The sequence below is a fragment of the Nelumbo nucifera genome, chromosome 2, assembly GCF_055504915.1.
Source record: "Nelumbo nucifera cultivar China Antique chromosome 2, China Antique-T2T, whole genome shotgun sequence".
In the NCBI taxonomy this organism is placed as follows: Eukaryota; Viridiplantae; Streptophyta; class Magnoliopsida; order Proteales; family Nelumbonaceae; genus Nelumbo; species Nelumbo nucifera.
Window position 1 is genome coordinate 36,022,475 of NC_142650.1, and position 20,625 is coordinate 36,043,099.

Below are 20,625 nucleotides of genomic sequence, written 5' to 3' on the forward strand. Positions count from 1 at the left end.
ATGGATCGCATCAGTAAAATCTAAATCCAAATCAGATTCGATTATTGAAAGTTTGCATGCAAATCTGATTGGATTTGGAGACCTTGGGTTCAAATTCGAATCCTAGCGGATTTGGATTTAATCCTACTCTACTATAATTTTTTTTAAATACAAAATTATTAAAAAGTTAATTATTTTTTGACTTCTATATATAATAAATTAATATAAATATAACATACTGAATTTAATATATATAAGTTTATGTATATAATATAATAAATATAAAAACATATATTAAAATCAATAAATATTATAACATAATTGGATTCAGATTGAGTCAAATCCGAATCCGATCTGATTAATTATTAATCAGATACAAATTGCAAAATTCAAATCCGATCTAATTGCATAAACACGACATCCAAATCCATGTTTAAGATAAAGATGTTGGATTGAGCCGTAGAGTTTCAAATATTATTGACAAGTTTATAATACATGATTATACATATATGCATGTATATATAATTAGAAAAATGTATTTTTATATAAATATAATGTATATGTATCTGTAATTCTACATTTTTAGAAAAATTATAAATAGGTATCGAGGGGAGGGCCTCTCAAGTGGCACAACCAAATTCCTAAATTTTGAGAAATATACATTCAAGTCCAATTGTTAGAGTTCTGTTAGCGTTATGTGAATTATCTTGAGCCCATGATGTCATGTGCCCCTTGATACCCTTCTCTTTCTATGCCTTCATCTTTGTTGTTTTCATCATCTTTGTTCAATTGAAAGTGATCATTGATCTTCTGTTTACACTGGTCAATAGATTAATAGAAAAGAGGTTTGATCTAAGACTTTATATAATGCCTGCTCAACTACTACAAACAAGACTTCAATTTAATTACTTCTATGGTTGAAAAACCTTCATGTGATGGGATGAAGTTTTCCTATTGAAATCAGATATTTGCAACTTAAAGTTTTACTGGTTAAAGAGAGCAGATTTGAATCCCCCACCGGTATGAATGGTTGAGTGCCCTTAGAATTTGCAAGGTCATCTGGAGTTCTGCCAATTAACAAGCCAACCGAGCTGGTCCAAGGGAGATAGACAACTGTGAAAGGTAGAAGATTCCATTGAGATTCTGATAAATTTCCTTCTGCTAGAACTTTTGCCAAATTCCAAATTATACTCCGGCGTATGGAGAAGTGGATCCTTTTACCTCTCTGCTGGAGCTAAAAACAAGGATTTTTGTCAACTTACCACTCGATGGTAAAATCCTTCAACTGAAATTAGGAAAAAGTTAATCTTCCCAGACGTATCCCAATCCTCCTCTGACAATTCTATTTTTTTATTTATTCTCCAAGGCTACGATAACCAAAACAGAAGGCTAAGATCAAGAGATTCCATTTCTTTTCGTAATCCTGACCTGAAACTCATTTAATATCATGCATGCAACTATGCAACGTGTATTAAAAGTAGCAGATATTAATGCTTGTTTGTCAAATTGTCAGTCTCCACAAAGAATCATGTGCTGAAACCAACAATTTCAATCAGAAAGTTGTCTCCACATCCCAAAATTCGTACTGCTTAAACGGGTGCAAGCGGTGCAGATTAACTCAATGACATCATCCTTCTTTTTTAGTTGTTCTTGATATCGCTCTCTGATCGAGAATTCGCTATCTCATCCCCCTCACAGAGCTTTTGCAACTCATCCCTCAGAGTGTTTTTGCAGCCAGCGACAGGGAGAGAGAGAGAGAGAGAGAGAGAGAGAGAGAGAGAGAGAGAGAGGAAATGTCTAGTGAGCGCGAAGACGACGCTAACATAGGCCTGAATCGGGGCCGTTCAATCGGTGGCGCACGATACACATCCCTGCCATCGTCACCACCTGCAGGGGCTCCTGAGCTTCTGGTCTCGTCACCACAACCGCCCCCATTTTCAATGCGGTCACGGCACGCATCGACGAAACCGAACCCCGTGCTTCTCTCCTTTTTACTCCGAGTCGTAGTCATGGCGATTGTTATCTCACTTTTCTTCCTTTTTGTTGGCATTGCCACCATCTTCCTCATCCATTTATGCGTTGTAGGTGGAGCGTTCCACCGCAGGAGGAGGCGTCAGGCGTATTCCCGCGATTCAGGCGAAGGTGAGGTGGAATTTGGTGTTGGGTTGTCTCCGGAGGATCTACAGAAGCTTCCCTGTTGCAATTATGGAGGGGTTGTGGCTTTGGCATCTGGGTCGGCATCTGGGTCGAATAGAGATTGTGCCGTCTGCTTGGAGAGGCTCCGGGAAGAGGAGCAGTTTCGGGTTCTTCCGGGCTGTAAGCATGCCTTCCATGTGAACTGTGTCGATGCTTGGCTGGTAAAAGTGCCTTCTTGTCCAATTTGTCGTTCTGGGATTGAACTGAGGTCGAGTCTCGGTTCAGGGGATTTCAGGGTTTGAGGTGAGTCTACAGTCCAATCTGTGAAGAAATGATAAACCCTAACTAAGGGTTGACAAAAATCTGTAAGTTTTTTCCCCATTTGGGGGTTTTTCCTCATGTACCTTTTGCTTTTGAGGAAATATGATTTGGATTCACTTCATCATTTTGTGTTTCACTTTTTTTCCTGGGTGTTCTGGATCAGTATGAAACGTTGGTGATAAGATAGAACTGTAGATTGATTGTATGAAACACTCGTGATAAGATAGAACTGTGGATTAATTGTCATACGTTCTTGTATAATGTAGAAAATGTAGTTAATGTTCACCATTATCAGGATTTTAAATGGAGGGAATTAGTAAATGAGGATTTTAATTTGCAGAAGATAATGGAAGCTCTGGCTTTTTGTTTTACTGAACAATAGTTTTGATTCTTGTTTGGAAATAATATTGATCATGAATTGTTTTGGACCTTTGAGTAGGTAATTGGTGCTTGCAGCTATGGCCTACAAATGGTTACTTTCTTGTTCTAGAACTCGTACATTAAGATCAAATATGATATTGTAATGGATTCAGTCTGGTCCATGTCAATGGATGGTGCACTGTAAGGATTAAGGTATCTCTAGGAAAGGAGTTAGATAAGAAAAGGCTGTAGGAAGACTGCTCAATATGCTTATAACCGGATTTGGGTAGCAAATTTTAGGAAAGAAAAAGGTAGAAATGCTCTTTAAGAGCATAGCAGGTTCCATCTACCTTGAAGCAAACTTGAACTGCTTTGTCTATTTCATTTATTATGCAGTGTGACTGGTGGTTGTAACTATTGGGATGGCAAATTTTAGAAGCTTTTCTTTTCTTTTTTTTCCCTCCTTTTGGAGGGGGAATTTAATATAATTTCTAAAATAGGTTAATTTTTTAAACAAAATCACTGTTTATCTTCTTCCTCCTCCAAACCACTTCCGTCCCAGCGCCGGTGGGCAACGCTCATGTAAAATATTGTTTTCTCTCAATCTAGAGAAGAATCGCGAGGCTGCTGCTGTTCATGTAAAATATTGTTTTGGGCCCTAATATCAAACGATGCTGTTCATGTAAAATATTGTTTTTTTTTTTTTTTTTTTTGAGAAAACGCTCATGTAAACAGTGCGGGGCTGCTGTTGTTGAATGGAGGCGGGCGGCGTTGGCGTTGGTGGGCAGAGGTGGAGGTGGGCGGCGGTGGCACTGATAGATGGTGGTTATTAAGGTTCGCGGAGATGGAGCGGAAGTGGTTCGGAGGAGGAAGAATTTTGCATATTAAGGCTCAAAAGTTGCCGTTATAATCCCTTTTTTTTTTTTTAAAAAAAAAAAGCAGCAATCAAGCTATTCATTATTCATTAACTAACCGAAAACTGTACAGATTGTCCTGATAGGAGAGTAACTGGTTATATAGCTCGTGATTGGTTATATAGCCCGTTTCTTTTATTTTATTTTTTCTCTTTTTTAGGATCCACACATACAGAACACTTGACAACTCTTATTATTTGACAACTCTTATCCAACCGACCAATCAACCAGTAAAATTAATATTGGTTCAATTAATGATCTTTCCGGTTTATATTCGGTCCAAGTGTCAGAAGTCACAGCATTAATTGCTATAACCCGGGAAATTGACCAAGTAAAAGTCGTCATGCATATAAATTCATGAAATACCTTGCATCTTGAGGACTCAAATCACTCCAAACTCCGAAGTCTGTAATTCTTCCCATAGAAATAGAATGAGCCAAGGTGAGGTTCCACGTCTCCATGTCTCAGGAACATTTCCTACCATCTTGCTTTCTTCTCTACTCTTTTTCCTACTTGTGGGTCAGAGTGCAGGCGATGGTTACTTGCTCTACACCTGCACAAATAAGGCCAATTTCACCAACAGCAGTGCATTTCAAGACAATCTAGATCTCATCCTCTCTAAGCTTTCAGCTGCAGCAGCAAATACTGGATTTTATAACGACACCGCCGGCCGGATTCCGGACAAAGTCTACAGTCTGTTCCTGTGCAGAGGAGATGTTAACTTAGATATCTGCCAGACATGCGTCCAAGCTGCAAGTCAAGACCTCGTCAAAGTCTGCCCCTACCAGAAGGAGGCAAACATATGGTATGATCAGTGTATGCTCAGATATTCGAACCGACCCATCTTCTCGACTCTCGACTTAGACCCATCTAGATCTGGGTATCCAAATCAGTCTAGTAATGTTTCCGGTCATGTCGAGCAACTTGATCGAGCGTTAAATAAAACATTCACTGATATTATTGCCCGTGCTGCCTTTAGTACTTCAATTAAATTCGCAACTGGAGAAGCTGCTTTTGATACACTGCGGACTGTATATTGTCTTGCACAGTGCACCCCAGATATATCTGGGAGTGATTGTTATTTATGTTTGAATACTGCTAAGGCATATTTAGGTAAGTGTTGTGATGGAAATGAAAGGGCAGCGCAACTCTGGCCGAATTGTGTTCTGAGATACAGCATATACCCATTCTATCAACCCAAAGCTCCTCCGCCATCTCTGTCAACAAACGCAACCGCAACCGTGATACAAGGTATGTTTACATATTGCCTAGGGAAACGCAATTCGTGGAATTAATATTATTAATCATCAGCCTACGCTGTTGAAAATAATGATAATATATTAGAATTTCAATTCTAGCTTCAAGGTTCAAGATTCCATTGCAAAGCGAGAAAAAAAAAGATTAACCGTAAATATTGCTTCCGTATTTGCAGTGATCAAGGAACCAAATTCATCTCATCTTCCCATCATTATCGCCACTTCAACTGTCATGGTATTTTTACTTCTATCCACTGTGTTCTACTTAAGAAGTAGGAGGAGAAACGGCAGGAGGATGAGAAGATCAAACCCTAACGTCAATGGTAACTACATGTCATATACTTGCTTGCCTCTTATTAACTTATAAGGAAAAACCTATAATGCTAGAATTTTTCAGCGGAAAGAATTTCATGCCTCACTGCATATCTCAACCGTATATTGGGAATATCTCTCACTAACAACCTTTAAAGATGTTATTGATAATCAATTTTTGGTGTTAAGTATCTTGTCATTTGGTCTGTTTTCAAGTGGTCGATGACTCAGAAGCCGAAGTGGAGAACTTTTGCTGGATGAGGACCTAGATGCCGAGCTGATCAGGCTGAACTGGGGGCATATTAGGTGCCGAGCTGACTGAGCCGAACTGGGGACAGATTAGGTGCCAAACTGATTGAGCTGAGTTGGGCAAGTTAGGTGCCGAACTGACTAGGTCGGGCTGGGCAGGTTAAGTGTCGAACTAACTGAGTCGAGCTGGATTGATTGTTGAGCTTCGTAGTTTTTTAGAGACCTGTAAGGAATCAATGTCAGAGGAACCGGGGTGGCTAATCCGGCGAGGTCGCTCCGATGCTTAAATCAGTACTCTCATAGTAGACTATGAGCTAAAAATCACAAAGTATGAGAGCTAGAATATGCTTACTTGCCCCCCTATGCCATTGGGGTTGGTGCCTTTATATAGGCATTGTTTAGCGTGGGTTTCATGCACCGCATCCGAGATTTTTGACAGGTCGTCTAAGTGGTCCGAGATTCCTGGAGGAAACCGCCATGCAAGTTGACCATCCTCTAGAACGTTCGATACGTGGGCTAACTTCCAAGGATCGTGGGAGTTTTGGGATATGCATGCCAAATTTGTCGGCGAGCACACCTCACAGGTCGCCACCTGGACCTCAATCAGGCCGACACGCCCTCGAGGGAGGTCACTCCTTGCATCGAGGTCACTTCGGCTAGTGATGTGGTGCTGCAGGTCGGCCCTAGACGAGGTGCTTCTAGCCGACCTGAGTTGTGGTCGAGGTCGCTAGGTCAGTGCCTGTGCCAGGTCGCCAGGTCGGGACACCATCATCTTGACTAAGTTGTTGCCTAAGTGGTTTTGGGTGTCACCTAGTTGTTCCGAGATGCCATGTGTCACATTGTCATTGGAAGGCCAAATCCACCCTCATCAATTGCCCCCCACTTTTGAGCTGAAAATAACTCAGCGAATGGAGTAGATTGCTCCTTTTGGCCTAGAATGACTAATTCGATGAGCTCGTAAGCGTCAATCCAATTTGCTTCTCAGGTCAGAAGAGTCCAAGTGTTTGCAGCCTTATGCAGGACCTCACCATCTGTCTTAAGTGGTGTCGAGATCTTTTATCAGCTTGGCACCTTAGCCCTTGGGCTCTGGGAGCGACTCGCGGTCCACTCTCCTTATCCTCGATCTTGCCCATGCCAAAGAGGCGACTGGGTCTTATGTGGTGCCGAGGTCTTTTATTAGTTTGGCACTTTAGAGCTACGGCTGCGCTGCATCAGCCTTGTTAGTGAAGCCGGTCACTCACTCCTACAACAAGCTACTGGGATCTCGACCTATGGGGGCAGCACTATTGACTTTAGGTCACCATCTCGCACGGGAGCCTTGGAAGGCTCAACTGGCAGGGGCGTCCGTGCAGTCCGTTGGCCGCCAACTCCCGCAGAAGCCACGAAGAGCTCATATTGTAGAGGGTAACTCGCGAAGAGGACTGATGAGGCTTTATCCGAGTTGAAATAAAGTCGGTAGAGCTACTTAGTCTATTAGCCATCAACTTCCTGCGTAGTCTTTGAGTTCATAAAAAATGGAAACGAGAAAGTGAGAGCTTTAGTTTCTAAAAGGTGAGAACTTAGCTTTCTGTAAGAAGATAACTTAGCCTTTCAAAAGATGAGAACTTAGCTTTTTGTAGTGTTTCCTACAGACGGTGTCAATTGATGAATCAAATTTTGGTGCTAAGTACCTCATCATTTGGTCTATTTCCAAGTGGCCGATTACTCAGAGGCTGAAATGAAGAACTTTTGCTAGATGAGGACCTAGATGCCGAGCTGACCAGGTCGAGCTGGGGGCAGATTAGGTGCCGAGCTGACTGAGCCAAGCTGGGCAGGTTAGGTGATGAATTGACTGGGCAGGTTAGGTGCCGAACTGACTGGGCCGAGCTAGATTGATTGTTGAGCCTCGTAGTTCTTTAAAGACCTGTAAGGAATCAATGTCAGAGGACCCGGGGTGGCTAACCCGACGAGGTCGCTCCAATGCTTAAATCAGTACTCTCATAGTAGACTGCGAGATAAAAATCACAAAGTATGAGAGCTAGGATATGCTTACTTGCCCCCCTATGTCATTGGGGTTGGTGCCTTTATATAGGCATTGTTTGGCGTGGGCTTCACGCACCGTATCCGAGATTTCTGAGAGGTCGCCTAAGTGGTCTGAGATTCCCGGAGGCAACCGCCATGCACGTTGACCATCCTTCGGAATGTTCGATATGTGGGTTAACTTCTAAGGATCGTGGGAGTGTCGAGATATGCATGCCGAATTTGTCGGCGAGCACGTCTTGCAGGTCGCCACCTGGACCTCAATCAGGCCGGCACGCCCTCGAGGGAGATCGCTCCTTGCGTCGATGTCACTTCGGCTAGTGATGAGGTACTGCAGGTCGGCCCTGGACGAGGTGCTTCTAGCCGACCTGAATTGTGGTCGAGGTCGCCAAGTTGACGCCTGTGTCAAGTCACCAAGTTGGGACACCATTATCTTGACTAAGTTGTTGCCTAAGTGGTTCCGAGTGTCATCCAATTATTCAAGATGCCACGTGTCACATTGTCATTGGGACAAATCCATCCTCATCAGTTACCAACGGGTATACTACATTCTATTACATCTCTTCTCGACCCCTTCTCCCACTTAACCCTAGTGCCAGCGACAACGAGATTTAATGCTATGTCTCTACTCTCTAATATAGGTGTTATGTCTTGAGTCAAGATCTTACCGGCCACCAGCTGTTGGTAGATGAGATGTGAAAGGCAGTAACACCCAAATACAAATTTTCAAGGGTAGTGACAAGACCAGGTCATCTGTCAACAAAACATGTTCCAACCCAAAACCAACGTCATGTTATACCATACATCTCATACACGGTAAGATATAATAAATTGGTAGAGGGTTGGAACGTGTTTTTTTATGGGTAGAAAATCTCAACTCGGTAGTGACATATACCAACCACTCTTAATTTCTTACAATCTTTTAAAGATGGGGCCTCTGCTTTATTGACTTGTGGTAAGCTCTACCCTACAGATCGGGGTTGATTCAAGATTCGGGTCTGTGATCTTACCCATCTTTAAACATTTAAAATTAGGTCTCAGTGGTCATTGGATCACACGGATTTTGCATTGTAATTCCTCCATTCATTTTTCAAGTTTGCTTTTTAACTTTATTGTACAAACTTTTTCTGATTTTAGCTTTTGTTTTCCTTGATGTTCTCTGACTCAATGATGAGCCACGTATGACTGAAGTTTTCAAATGCGTTTAAACTGGCAATTTTGACCCAACTCATTTGACCCATTCACTTAAAAACCCACCGATTTGAATAGCGGGTCAGTATGGGTGGTTCAATGACCCTTCAAGGTGAGGGTGGGTTGGGTTCAGGGTTATCCATTGGTTGACTTGATCATAGGTTGCATTTGGTTTGAGGAAAGATTTTGGTGAAAAGGGAAAGGATGGGAAGGAATGGGACGAGAAAGGGAAAATAAGTGGAAATTTTTATTTTTTATTGTACCATTTGGTTGCAAAAGGGAAAATAATGGAAAATTCAACATTAATAATAATTATTAATTAGGTAATTATTAATATTTTATTATTTTATATTTTACTCTTAATTAATTAATAATTTTTAATTATTAATAGTTTGGGTAAATTACAAAGACCCCCTATAATATGGGGTTAGTGAAAAATACCCCCTTGAACTTTTATCTGCAATGGAGACCCCTTGAACTTTTACTTTGTGACAAATACCCTATCCATTAGTGTTGCATCAATTAACTATTTATTTTAATTTGTTTTCAATAATAAGAATAATAATAAAAATTAAATTCTTAGTAATGAAATAATTCTTTATTATTCATAATTAGTTAATTAATTACTTATTTATTATTTTGTTGTTAATTATTAAGTAGTTAATAATATTTTTATGATTTAGTATTTTATTAAAAAGTATTAATTAATATTAATAATGACTTAATTAATTATTGAAATTACTTAATATTTTAATTTTATTAGTTTATATTGTATTATTAATATTCTATTTTCTTAATACTTAAGACTTATTTAATAATTTTAACATTTTATATTGAAATATTAATTAATTAATTTTAATTGATTAATTATTTATTTTAGTTTATTCACTAATTATTTTTATTAAATTTTTTATGAATATGTTGTTAAATAATTAATAATTTATTAATGTGTTATGGGTCTAACATTTAACTCTTATAAATACCACAAGAAAGGTGTTTTTTCTTGTTAACCAAGTTTCTTCTCCATTCCCACTTATTTCCTACTAAAATGGTGGGATTTGGCATCCCAAGAATTGGGATCTATAATCCCACCTTTTTCCCATGTTGTCTCATGGCATCCCACAAAACAAACATGGGAAGGGAAGATATAGAATATTCTTCCCCTCCTATCCCACAAATCAAATAGTCTTAGGGTTGAGAGGAAATTGGGAAAAACAAAAAAAGGTTTTAGGGTTCGCCCGCTCCAACAAACAAAACATAATTTCTTCCTCCTTCACTCTATGAAACACAAATGATGCCAAGATTTCTATTTGTCTGCAAGTAGAGAAGTGAGAAGACATAGTAGGCATCATCATCATTTTATTCTCCTGCTTCTTCTTTTATTATAGACGTAAAAAGGGGCTGAATGGAGGAGGTCAACAATCAAATAGGAGCTCTCTCTCTCTCTCTCTCTCTCTCTCTCTCTCAATCTTCTTCTTCTTGAAAAGGGGTTGACCTTGTCTTCTTTCTGTTTCTCAGAAAATAGTGGCTCTCTTTGCTTAAACTTGATCCAGAATGTTGATAGTTAAACGTGGCTCTCTTTTTCTCTACTCTCACTCAATCCCTCTTTCTCTCCACTTATGTTTCATTTATAAAGAAAATTGAAATTGTTTTATTATTTATTTTTTTGAGGATTTTTATCAAATTTCTATTTATCTAACTTTTCAAAAAATATATAATGGTAAAAATAGATATATCCCATGACTTTCTAATGGTAAAAATAGACATTAGATTTATAGATAATGTACGTAGTAAAAAAAAAAAAAAAACCTAATTTCTGATGGGGCTATATCATATGGATTTGTAAAGTCAAAAAAGAACTTGATTAATCCTTTGCCCAAGACTCTTCCTATGAAACTTGTTATGGACTCTTGTAGAGAGGTATGGGATTTATACCTATTTTAGAGGTTATTAGTGATGAAAACCCAACTTATACGAGTGTAGATCCCATAAATTAGGTACAAATGGAAAAAAAAAATCAGCAAATGGCCCATTGAGCACTATAAACATTTGTTTTGTCCCCATCTAACTTTGAAGTTCTTCAATGCTTTTTCAAGTTGAGTTATATACTCTTAATGAATTCGACTTTAATTTTGTATGGTTTTTCAGTACACACATTATTTATAGATTCATATATGTGAGCTTGGGGTGAGACTACCTCTTATGAGAACTTAGGTTGGCTCTTTAATAACATAAGGCCGAAATAATGTCACCCCATTAAACTCACAACAATTAAAAGGCAATTAGATGAGTATCATGATTAGTAGAAATACACTAAAGAAAAATAGAATTCAAAAGCTTAGTCCTAACTGAGATGTCACAAGTGTAGGTTCAAAGTCCAAAAGGCACTAGAATAATTGCATTTCAGTTTCAGAATTTCAACTCAATATCAATTTTATTTTGCATCAGAACTTTTTGAATCATGCAGGGGATTGTTCTGTTTTCGGTGCTTTTTAGAGGTGATTCAAAAGCTTTTTGAAGGGTTAACATTTTTTTTCCATGCTTGCATACGCCCATTCATATCCACACAATTCTAACCTCCTGAAAGCCGCCCTAGCATTATATCCTCCTCTCAAGAACAATAGCCAACACTCTTGCCATCTGAGCATCTTGCTCCATTCGACTTTTGACTATATTTGAATCGTTCTCCGAGCTCTAATCCGGTGAATTGGCAAAGGAATTCATTAAAGTCTCCACTTCTTCAATTATGTTCCGACCCTCCATTTCCTCCTCATCACCATTATTGTTCCCGCAAGAAGTTTCTACGATCGCAACCAATTCGCCACTGCCACCCAACCCTCTACAACAAAACCAGACAAAATATCCTTGTTTTTTAACAGCTCCATAACATAGTCAACCTTCGTGCTCGTCAGTCTCCTACAGTAAATCTAAATCCTCACCCATGCCTTTTTAAACACCTCTTTGGCAAGGATTAAATTTCTCTGATTTCTGATCAGGTTGATATTAACTCTTGAGCTCTTTTCGGAGCTGTAATTAATCGCCTTTAGACGTTCCCAAATGGTGGAAACAGAGACCACCATTTGGGCCTCCGTTGTACCTCCAGCCTGACCTAAATTATTATGCTTGATTTATTTGTAGTATATATATATATATATACCTGATAATATTGCTAAATTAGTGAAAAACTAGTTAACAAAATGCAACGTACTCAACTATAGCTTCAATTAAACTAGCCCTGCGAACGTCTGGTTGTGTGATTTCGAAGTCAAAATTGATCCCATTAAGAGTGATCCGCATTTGATCCATTGATGATTGGAGTAAATATGGATCCACCCCAATCGGTGTAATTCAATTTCATTCAAAATAAATATATTTACTCAGACATATATACTTCAAATTTGTATTAGATCTATATAGTTATTAGTTTGAATTTATTTTTACTAAACTATTATAGTTTCAGTTCAATTTGTTCATGAAATATAGTATCAAAGCCATATTTAGTTCATTCTATTAATAATACATCGTATTTTTAGTTTAATTTGTATCTACCTATATCCGATTCGATTCAATCCACTTGCAGCCCTTCTGTATACAAAGGGCATTTATTATTCTCTCAGCCATATAAGGTTTAATTTTATTTCTGCTAAATCTTCTGTATAATTAGAATCTGAGTACCTCACAATAAGGGATTTTAATTAATTATCCACAACAAAATGGAGGTCTTATATGATATTGACGTCCAAATAGACTAATTTACGTATAATTTAATTCTTGTGGCCCCCATAAAATTACACCCATATAAAACCCCTAAATTCAAAGAAAACAAAATAAAAGCAACTTCTCTCTCTCTCTCATATGTTTCTTCTTCAAGCTTTAAACTCATTAAATTTATGTCTCTATTGTTTGCTATTTTTTGTAAAGATGTGGACGAGATTATAAGCGTGGAATACTTGCAATTTGAGTTTAATTTGATAAGGGCTGCCACGAATAACTTTTCTACTGCTAATAAGATTGGCCAAGGTGGATTCGGTTGTGTTTACAAGGTAAGGAGATTATAGCATAATAGTCTCATGTTAAGGTGATTAAGCAAACTTTAGTTTATTTTAATTAGATTATAAAATTTTCTCATTTTTGTCTTATATATCCTTAGGGTACATTCTCAACTGGGCAAAACGTGGCAGTAAAGAGGCTCTCCAAAAATTTTGGACAGGGTGAAGTAGAATTCAAAAATGAGATTGTATTAGTAGCCAAACTTCAGCACAAAAATCTTGTGCAATTATTAGGATTTTGCATACAAGGGGAAGAAAGGTTATTAATCTATGAATTCGTGCAAAATACAAGCTTGGATAATTTCATATTTGGTTTGTCTCTTTTTCTCCTACTTTTTCAATTTATTTTATTATCATATCATCTAACATGTATGCATCATTATAGAATTGGTTATGTTTGGTTTGAAGGAAAAAGTAGGGAAAGGAAGGATAAGGTAGGAAAACCTTTACAAATATTGTATAGGTTTCCCTACTTTCTACTTCAAACCAAACATAGTATTTCATATTTGTTTTGTTTCTGTTTCTCCTATTTCAAATTCATTTCATGTCATATCATTTGATATGCACACATCATTGTAGAGCCTAACAAAGTTTCAAATCAACTATTGGTGCGCTAGGACATTGTACTTTTGGTTTGTAGTTCCAAAAGCTAATTTAAAGCCATTTAATAGTTTAAAGGGAGAAAGAGTTGACATCTAATGATTCCTATGGATACATTCATTTATGATTTATAGTAAATGTGCATATGCAAAGCAGTGATAATTTTTTATGATGATGATGGCAACTAATATTTGCTTAAATGTTTTCTATAATTTTTTTTTTTTTTGTATTCTTTATGCTTTTGTGTCTCTGTCTTTTTTAATTTTTATTATCATTTAATTATAACATCAAGGATTTACACATTTGGTACAAAAGGTTGAATTGTTGACTCACCACCAAACATGAAAATTCCATTTTTTATTTGGTTTTAAATTTGTATTTTATTTCTATTATCTATAAAAATGATTATTCTTTATGACACTTATTTTTTTATGTTAATATCAATATAATCAATTAATATAAAATTTAATGAAAGAATAGGAGTTGATATCTTAAATATAAGACTTAAAGGGAATTGAATGAGGAGAAATGTAGTAGTTTAAATTACATTTTGTGCCCCTACAATTAGAGAGTGATCGAATACAGAAATAGGGGTATACTAGTAAAGAATTGGATTCAACGAATGCTAATAAGAGTTAATACCTTAAGTATAAGATTTAAATGAAAGGGATTTGAATAAGGAGAAAATGGTTGTCGAAATTATATTTCTATCATTGTAATGAGAGAGGGACCAATTAAATTAAAAAAAACCGGGTATCTTAATCAAACAAAAGTTCCACACTCTCATTCATAATAGTAATATAGATTTTTTATGGTAAATAAAAGGGGGATGGGTCCCTCCAATTTGTTGGAACTGAGAACCTATCTACATAACCAGTAAGTTGCATTGACCAATAAGGTTCTTCATTAGGCTTTTTTGCACAAATGCTATGACTAAAAAGTTTTTTACCAAAAGTTATACATTTTTTTGTTGATGAACCTAGATGGCCATTTTTAGGTTATATTTTGTATCTGACACTCTTAGGCTTAAAGAAACTTGTATTGCAATATTTCAAAATAATAGGAGATTAAAACTTTGAACATCATCTTTGTAGAGGATTGGCATATAGCTCATTAATATCATTAGTTTAACCTACAATTAAGTAGAATAGTTGGACATTACTGATCAGTTAAAAAGGTGTCAATCCCAATATTCTACAAAGTTATTTATACAAATGCTTATGATTCTTTAAGGATGTCTTTAAAAAAGGTAAATTGGCTATTTCAAATGATTTTATTGTATACCTAAAGAACAAGAGATTGATTTTAATGAAGAAAGAAATACAAGCAATGCTTCTTAAGGTAAAAGTTAATATTTATGGGAAAGAAGGTTTAATTTCATGAAAGAGGAGATTAAATACATGAATGAAAAATGATGTTTACAAATTTATTGAACTTTCTAACATAATCAAGCCAATTGATTATAAATATATTTATGAAAATAAAAAACTCAAAGAAAGATTTCTTTTTAATCATTATGACTATTGTGGTTCATTTTAATCTAGAGCTACATAAAAAAGATGTAAAATATATTTTCTCAATTAAAATCAATATAAAAATATTTTTATAGAACAATCAATGAGTTTTAAGATATAAAAAAATCTAGTATGTAAGCTAAAGAAATCTATCTATGGTAAAATGGGCTTTAATGTAATAATTGAAGGTTAAGGAAACATTGTTAATTAGTATATATATTTGAAAATTGGTGAAAGCAAATTCATTGTTTTGGTTTTCTATGTAAATGACATTACACTTGCTAATAGAAATAAATCATTTTCATTAATAAAAGTTTATTTATGTTTCTTTTAAAACCTATATATGTTATTAGTTGTGATCATATTATTATTTTTTTTGTATGAATCTTATGCCTTGTGCCCCCATAGGAGGCATAAATCTTCTCAAAGTTGGTGGTATCCGGTAGCGGAACTCAAATCCACATCTCTATTGAGACAACCCAATTTAGGTATCACTAAGCCACCACTCAGTTGGTATATTATAATTCACATAATAATGATTCTATACATTTTAGGTTTGATTATATATTCTAATTTTATGTGAACATGGGTTTGTTAAAATGTCGATTGAGCGTTTTAATTTAAAACATCAAATACCCTAGCTTGGGACAATGATTTTTAAATTAAAACATAAAGGTATCTTTTGAGACATGCTTTTATTTAAAACATGGGGGATTTGTGTTGAATTGATAAAGTGGACTAATTGAAAAATACAATTGCAATTATTTCACTTGTTATTTCCATAATATAATAACCATGTTTAAGATTTATATCAATGACAATATTGTTATGACAACTATAAATGAACTTACATTATTGAGAAGATGTAATGATTTTTATGATTTATTACTAATATAGATTTTCATTGGATCAAATCTTGTCTACAATAATTCCCATTAATTGTTCTGCCTCTAAGTCAATAAGCCATTTTATAAAAATATCCAAAATATTTTTTGAACAAAAAGGGTGAGCTTTTGCAGACCAAGTGAGAGAATAAGAATTTCTTCATGTAGTCTTAAAAATCACTTTTGTTTTGATAAAAAAAAAAATTAGTATTATTCTGAAAAAGTAACTAAAATAAATTGCATAAAGAAAGCATAGTGCTATATAGAAATGCACAACTTTAATTAATGTATTATTTAATATGAAAGCTCTATATAAGAGATGTTAGTCCCTCCTCTTACACACAATGAAGAGAAAGAATTTCTCATTTTGATCTTTACATGAGGGAAAAGAGTATAGAGGAGAGAACCCACTTCCGATTATGTTTTTGGACTTAAGGATGTGTTTGGAAATGATGCAAATGGAGTGTAAATCCTGGTTCAGGGTAAATTTGCATTCTGGTTCACTTTTACATGTGTTTGACAATACTATATTTGTGCATTGACAAATGACAGAAAACACATTTTCCAATGCATATTTACATTGATAATAAGATGTAAAGTACATAAATTTGCATTTAAGTGGACTTTTGATAAAAAAAAAGGCATATGCTTTATTGGAATTCGTGTTTGCATCCATTAAAACTAAAGATTTGTTTTCAGTGAAAAACTAACCCAACTTTATAATTTATATGAATCGCTTTATACTCTACATATTTGCATTTACATTTATTTACATCGTTTCCAAACGCAGCCTAAAGGATTGCAAACAGGTTTACATCCCATATTCGCATAGTTTCCTTGATGATTTTGAATTCATTTGAATAGAATTTTGGCTGCTTTTAAGATCTAGATTCAGTCTTTCATCATATCCCATTATTGAAGGCCTTCTTGATGTTAAATGCATAATTAATAATCTCATTAATAGTTACTTCCTAAAATCTATATTGATCCATATTTTCATTTTCTTTTCTAGATCCAACCAAATGTAGTCAATTAAATTGGAGCACACGGCACAAGATCATAAGAGGCATTGCTCGAGGACTTCTTTATCTTCATGAAGATTCTAGAATTAAAATTATCCATCGAGATCTTAAAGCTAGCAACATTCTTTTAGATGATGAGATGAACCCAAAAATTTCAGATTTTGGCATGGCAAGGCTTTTTGTAGTTGATCAAACTCAAGCAAATACAAGTCGAATTGTTGGAACTTAGTAAGTCGATCATTTCTCCTTTTTTTAATAATTTTGTTTTTTTTTTTTTTGGGGGGGGGGGGGGGTGGTCATTAATTTATATACATTTAATTGTTCAGCTATGACCTTGGTAAGTTTTTCTTATCTTCCAAAGTATGACTAATTACACTAAGATGAAATGCAGTGGATACATGGCCCCAGAGTATGCAATGCATGGGCACTTCTCAGTTAAGTCAGATGTATTTAGTTTCGGTGTGCTACTACTAGAAATTGTTAGTGGAAAGAAGAATAACTACTCCCATCAGTCAGAAAGTTCAGAAAATCTTCTTAGCCATGTAAGCATAGAAACATAGACATATATAATGTTAAGGTTAAAGATAAATATTATTATATAAAACAAATGAAAATAATGACTAAATACTAACAACTAAATTAATGTATGATTTGATTAATTTTTGCAGGCATGGAGATACTGGAATGAAGGAACGTTATTAGAGTTGATGGATACGACTCTGATCAATAATTACTCTGGACATGAAGTGTTGCGATGCATTCATATTGGACTATTATGTGTTCAAGAAAACACAGTTGACAGGCCAACTATGGCATCGGTTGTTCACATGCTCAGTTGCAACTCTGAAAATTTACCCATACCTTCAGCGCCAGCCTTTTTCATCCCTACTACAAGAGAGGGAGACTTGCCTCCTAGAGAGCATTATTCATCGACAACTGAGTCATCCACAAGTAAGCCACTACTGTCTACAAATAATGTATCAATTACCGAATTACACCCTCGATAGAAGTTGTGCTTCGAAGATTACTCTTGTAGTGTATTCTCATGAACATGATATGTGGCATTTACAAAAATAAAAATAAAAGAAAAAACACATGATATCTGGCCACTAATGTAATTTAAAGTAAAGTTGGAAATTAAAGCCTTATTTTCTTTGTGGGTTAAAGACAGCATCAACTTAAACCACTATACATAGGTTATATTACATTGGCTTAGCTTGTCTATTGTAGAATCTCATGCCAGGTTAATGAAACTTTCATACCCATGATGGGGCATGGAACGTTACATTTCTAATGTTATTCAAGTTTCAAGAAAATTCAGGAGTGGACTTTTCCTAAATCATATTTTCTAGCTTAATTAATAAATCATCAAGGGAAATGGAATTGTAGTTCAATGATGTTGCAATTCTTGTACTCATTCTGCAAGACTAATATCATAAAATATTGAAGCCATAAATATAAGGTACACCATCTATATCTATATATTAAAATGCAATGTGTCAAGCTAACACTTTTCTGCTCTATGGTTTGTTCTAAAAGCCATTTATCTCTTTTCTGGTTTCTTCTCAAAGGAACCTATCTTTTTTCTGATTTTTTGAATTTTCTAATTTTAAAATTTTACAAAATAACTTAAGTGACCAATCACCTTTAAGAGTTTTAACATTCTTCATTAAAATGCCATTAACTCCCCCCCCCCGTTAACTCTTTTAATAATCTCTCATCATTAATTATGCCATTAACTCTCCCCTACTCCATTAAATTGCATAAAATTCATTAACTTTATCTATATTTGCATTAAACTTTAATTATCATTAAAGTTTAATTATATTGAAATCGAGATATTCAAGGATATATTATTGCACTAAATAATCAATTTCCATTTAAAATTATAATCCATTTATATTCTATTTGAAAATAATAAAAATAATTAACCATAATAAAAAAATTAGTAGGTTACTTAAATAAAATAAAAATAATTATTAATTATTGTTATTGATAAAATATCTTTATTGATATAATAAAAAGAATTTAATTAATGAAAGGAATAAGATAAATTAAAAATGAATGTCAATTTAAAATTGATATAAAACTAATACAAAATTATCTAACAATTATTAGTTTTATAATTAAATTTTATTAAATCAAAACCAAATTAAGTTCCACTAAAAATGAAAAAATTTATATATTTAATTAAATTTCATAAGGAATTTAAATTTAATAAAAAATTATTATACTTAAATAAATTCATTTTTTACTAATTTTAAAAATTAATATAAAATATAAGTTTTAAATAAATTTAAAATTCATTTAAAAATAAGGAAAATTATAAAAAACTCCTTGGGTTTTCTAACAATCCTATGAAACTTAGAGTAAGAAAGAAAAGCCGACAAACCCAGCCAAAAAACCAATCGAAATCAAATCGACCGGTATACATATATTTTACATATATTTATGTATATTATATATTTTTTTTATATATATTTTATATTTTCTATGTATTATAAATTAATAAATATGCATTACATATAAATATATATTTATAATACATAATATATTATTTATTACTTAAAATATTATATATATATATATATATTTATAATATATTATAAATGTAAAAAACCAAAAAGCCAACAAACCAAACCGATGGTTAACCGAATCGATCATCCAGTTAGTTGATCAGCTTTGGTTTGATTTCAGTTATCGGTTTTCCAAAAACTGGTAACCCCTATTCAGTTTCAAAAATAGGTCCACAGTTCAGTTAATCGAACCATGGGCACCCCTAATAAAACTCCCTAGTGTTTTGACCATAACAAAAACCCCCCCTATTGTTTTGAAAAAAGGTGCAAATACCTTCGTTTAATTAGCATTCCAAATAAAAAATGTTCATGTAATGCATTAATTTTACTTCCCTTCAGCCTTTTTACATTTGTCTAAGGAGAGTAAGGAGAATTGTTCTTTGAAAGTTGTCTAGAAAAATAGATTAGTGGAGGGTAAAGTTGAAACTTTAAATTATGTATGATAATGCATCAAAAATGATAAGGGTATTTTGGTGACTTTGATGTCTTTGTTACTGAAGAGTTAAGGGAAAGGAGGTATTTGCACTTTTTTTTCCAAAATTATTGGGGAGGCCTTTGTTAGGGTCAAAACACAAAGGTGGTTTATAGAATTGTTAGAAGATGATGATTTTTTAAAATTTACCTAAATATAATACAAAATTAATAATATACCAATAAAAATTAATAAAAATATTCCAAAAAATTAATAAAAGTTAGCAAGAAATAAAAAATAATACAAATTTATCTAGAGAATAGGAAATTGGCCACTCTCGCTAAAGAGCAACTTAGATTGTGATTGGATAAACTAGACATAACCCCAAAAAATGATACTTGAATTGAACTTAGATGGACACTATTATTTTTTTATAAATAAAGTTTGTGCATCGCATGGGTCTTGACTAGTTATATTTTGATTTTCATAAACAAAAGCTATAACATTTATAGCTTTGGTGTGCAACATTTTCATACAAAATAAAGCAATAAACAATTAAGAGAAAAAATGAACATACCTGATATGAGGATATTGGGATGGACAAGTAGCAAGATTAAAATGGACAGAATTAGAAATGATCATATAATATGAGAAAGAGTTAATTGATATGATTTGAGCGTGTATATAGACAACTATTGACCATACCAATAAGAAGAAACTTGGTGCAAGTAGAAAATGATAGAAGAACTACCAAATGTGCATGCACTTGGCATGTGGCAATTTTAAATGATGATGATGATGATGATGATGATAGTAGTAATGTAATTACTA

At 34.5% G+C, this 20,625-nt stretch overlaps 2 protein-coding genes across 2 annotated transcripts; both read left to right on the plus strand.

Moving 5' to 3' along the window:
* Nucleotides 1–1,431: 1,431 nt before the first annotated feature.
* On the plus strand, nucleotides 1,432–2,682 carry LOC104612350 (RING-H2 finger protein ATL56-like). Its single transcript, XM_010279737.3, has one exon. It carries the CDS (start codon nucleotides 1,773–1,775, stop codon nucleotides 2,415–2,417), a length of 645 nt encoding a protein of 214 aa, XP_010278039.1. The 5' UTR covers nucleotides 1,432–1,772; the 3' UTR covers nucleotides 2,418–2,682.
* Nucleotides 2,683–4,067: 1,385 nt separating this feature from the next.
* LOC104612351 (cysteine-rich receptor-like protein kinase 15) lies at nucleotides 4,068–17,972 on the plus strand. The gene is made up of 7 exons (XM_010279739.3): nucleotides 4,068–4,961; nucleotides 5,143–5,289; nucleotides 12,659–12,780; nucleotides 12,888–13,098; nucleotides 16,797–17,034; nucleotides 17,198–17,348; nucleotides 17,475–17,972. Exons 1-7 carry the CDS (start codon nucleotides 4,142–4,144, stop codon nucleotides 17,811–17,813), a joined length of 2,028 nt encoding a protein of 675 aa, XP_010278041.1. The 5' UTR covers nucleotides 4,068–4,141; the 3' UTR covers nucleotides 17,814–17,972.
* The last annotated feature ends 2,653 nt before the right edge of the window (nucleotides 17,973–20,625 follow it).

Excerpts from the sequence above, each read along its gene's own strand:
- LOC104612350 (XM_010279737.3), top strand. The coding sequence starts at position 1,773 with ATGTCTAGTGAGCGCGAAGACGACGCTAACATAGGCCTGAATCGGGGC.
- LOC104612351 (XM_010279739.3), top strand. The coding sequence starts at position 4,142 with ATGAGCCAAGGTGAGGTTCCACGTCTCCATGTCTCAGGAACATTTCCT. Across the intron at positions 4,962-5,142 it reads AACCGCAACCGTGATACAAG|TGATCAAGGAACCAAATTCA; the intron begins GTATGTTTACAT and ends CCGTATTTGCAG. Across the intron at positions 17,349-17,474 it reads CAGAAAATCTTCTTAGCCAT|GCATGGAGATACTGGAATGA; the intron begins GTAAGCATAGAA and ends TAATTTTTGCAG.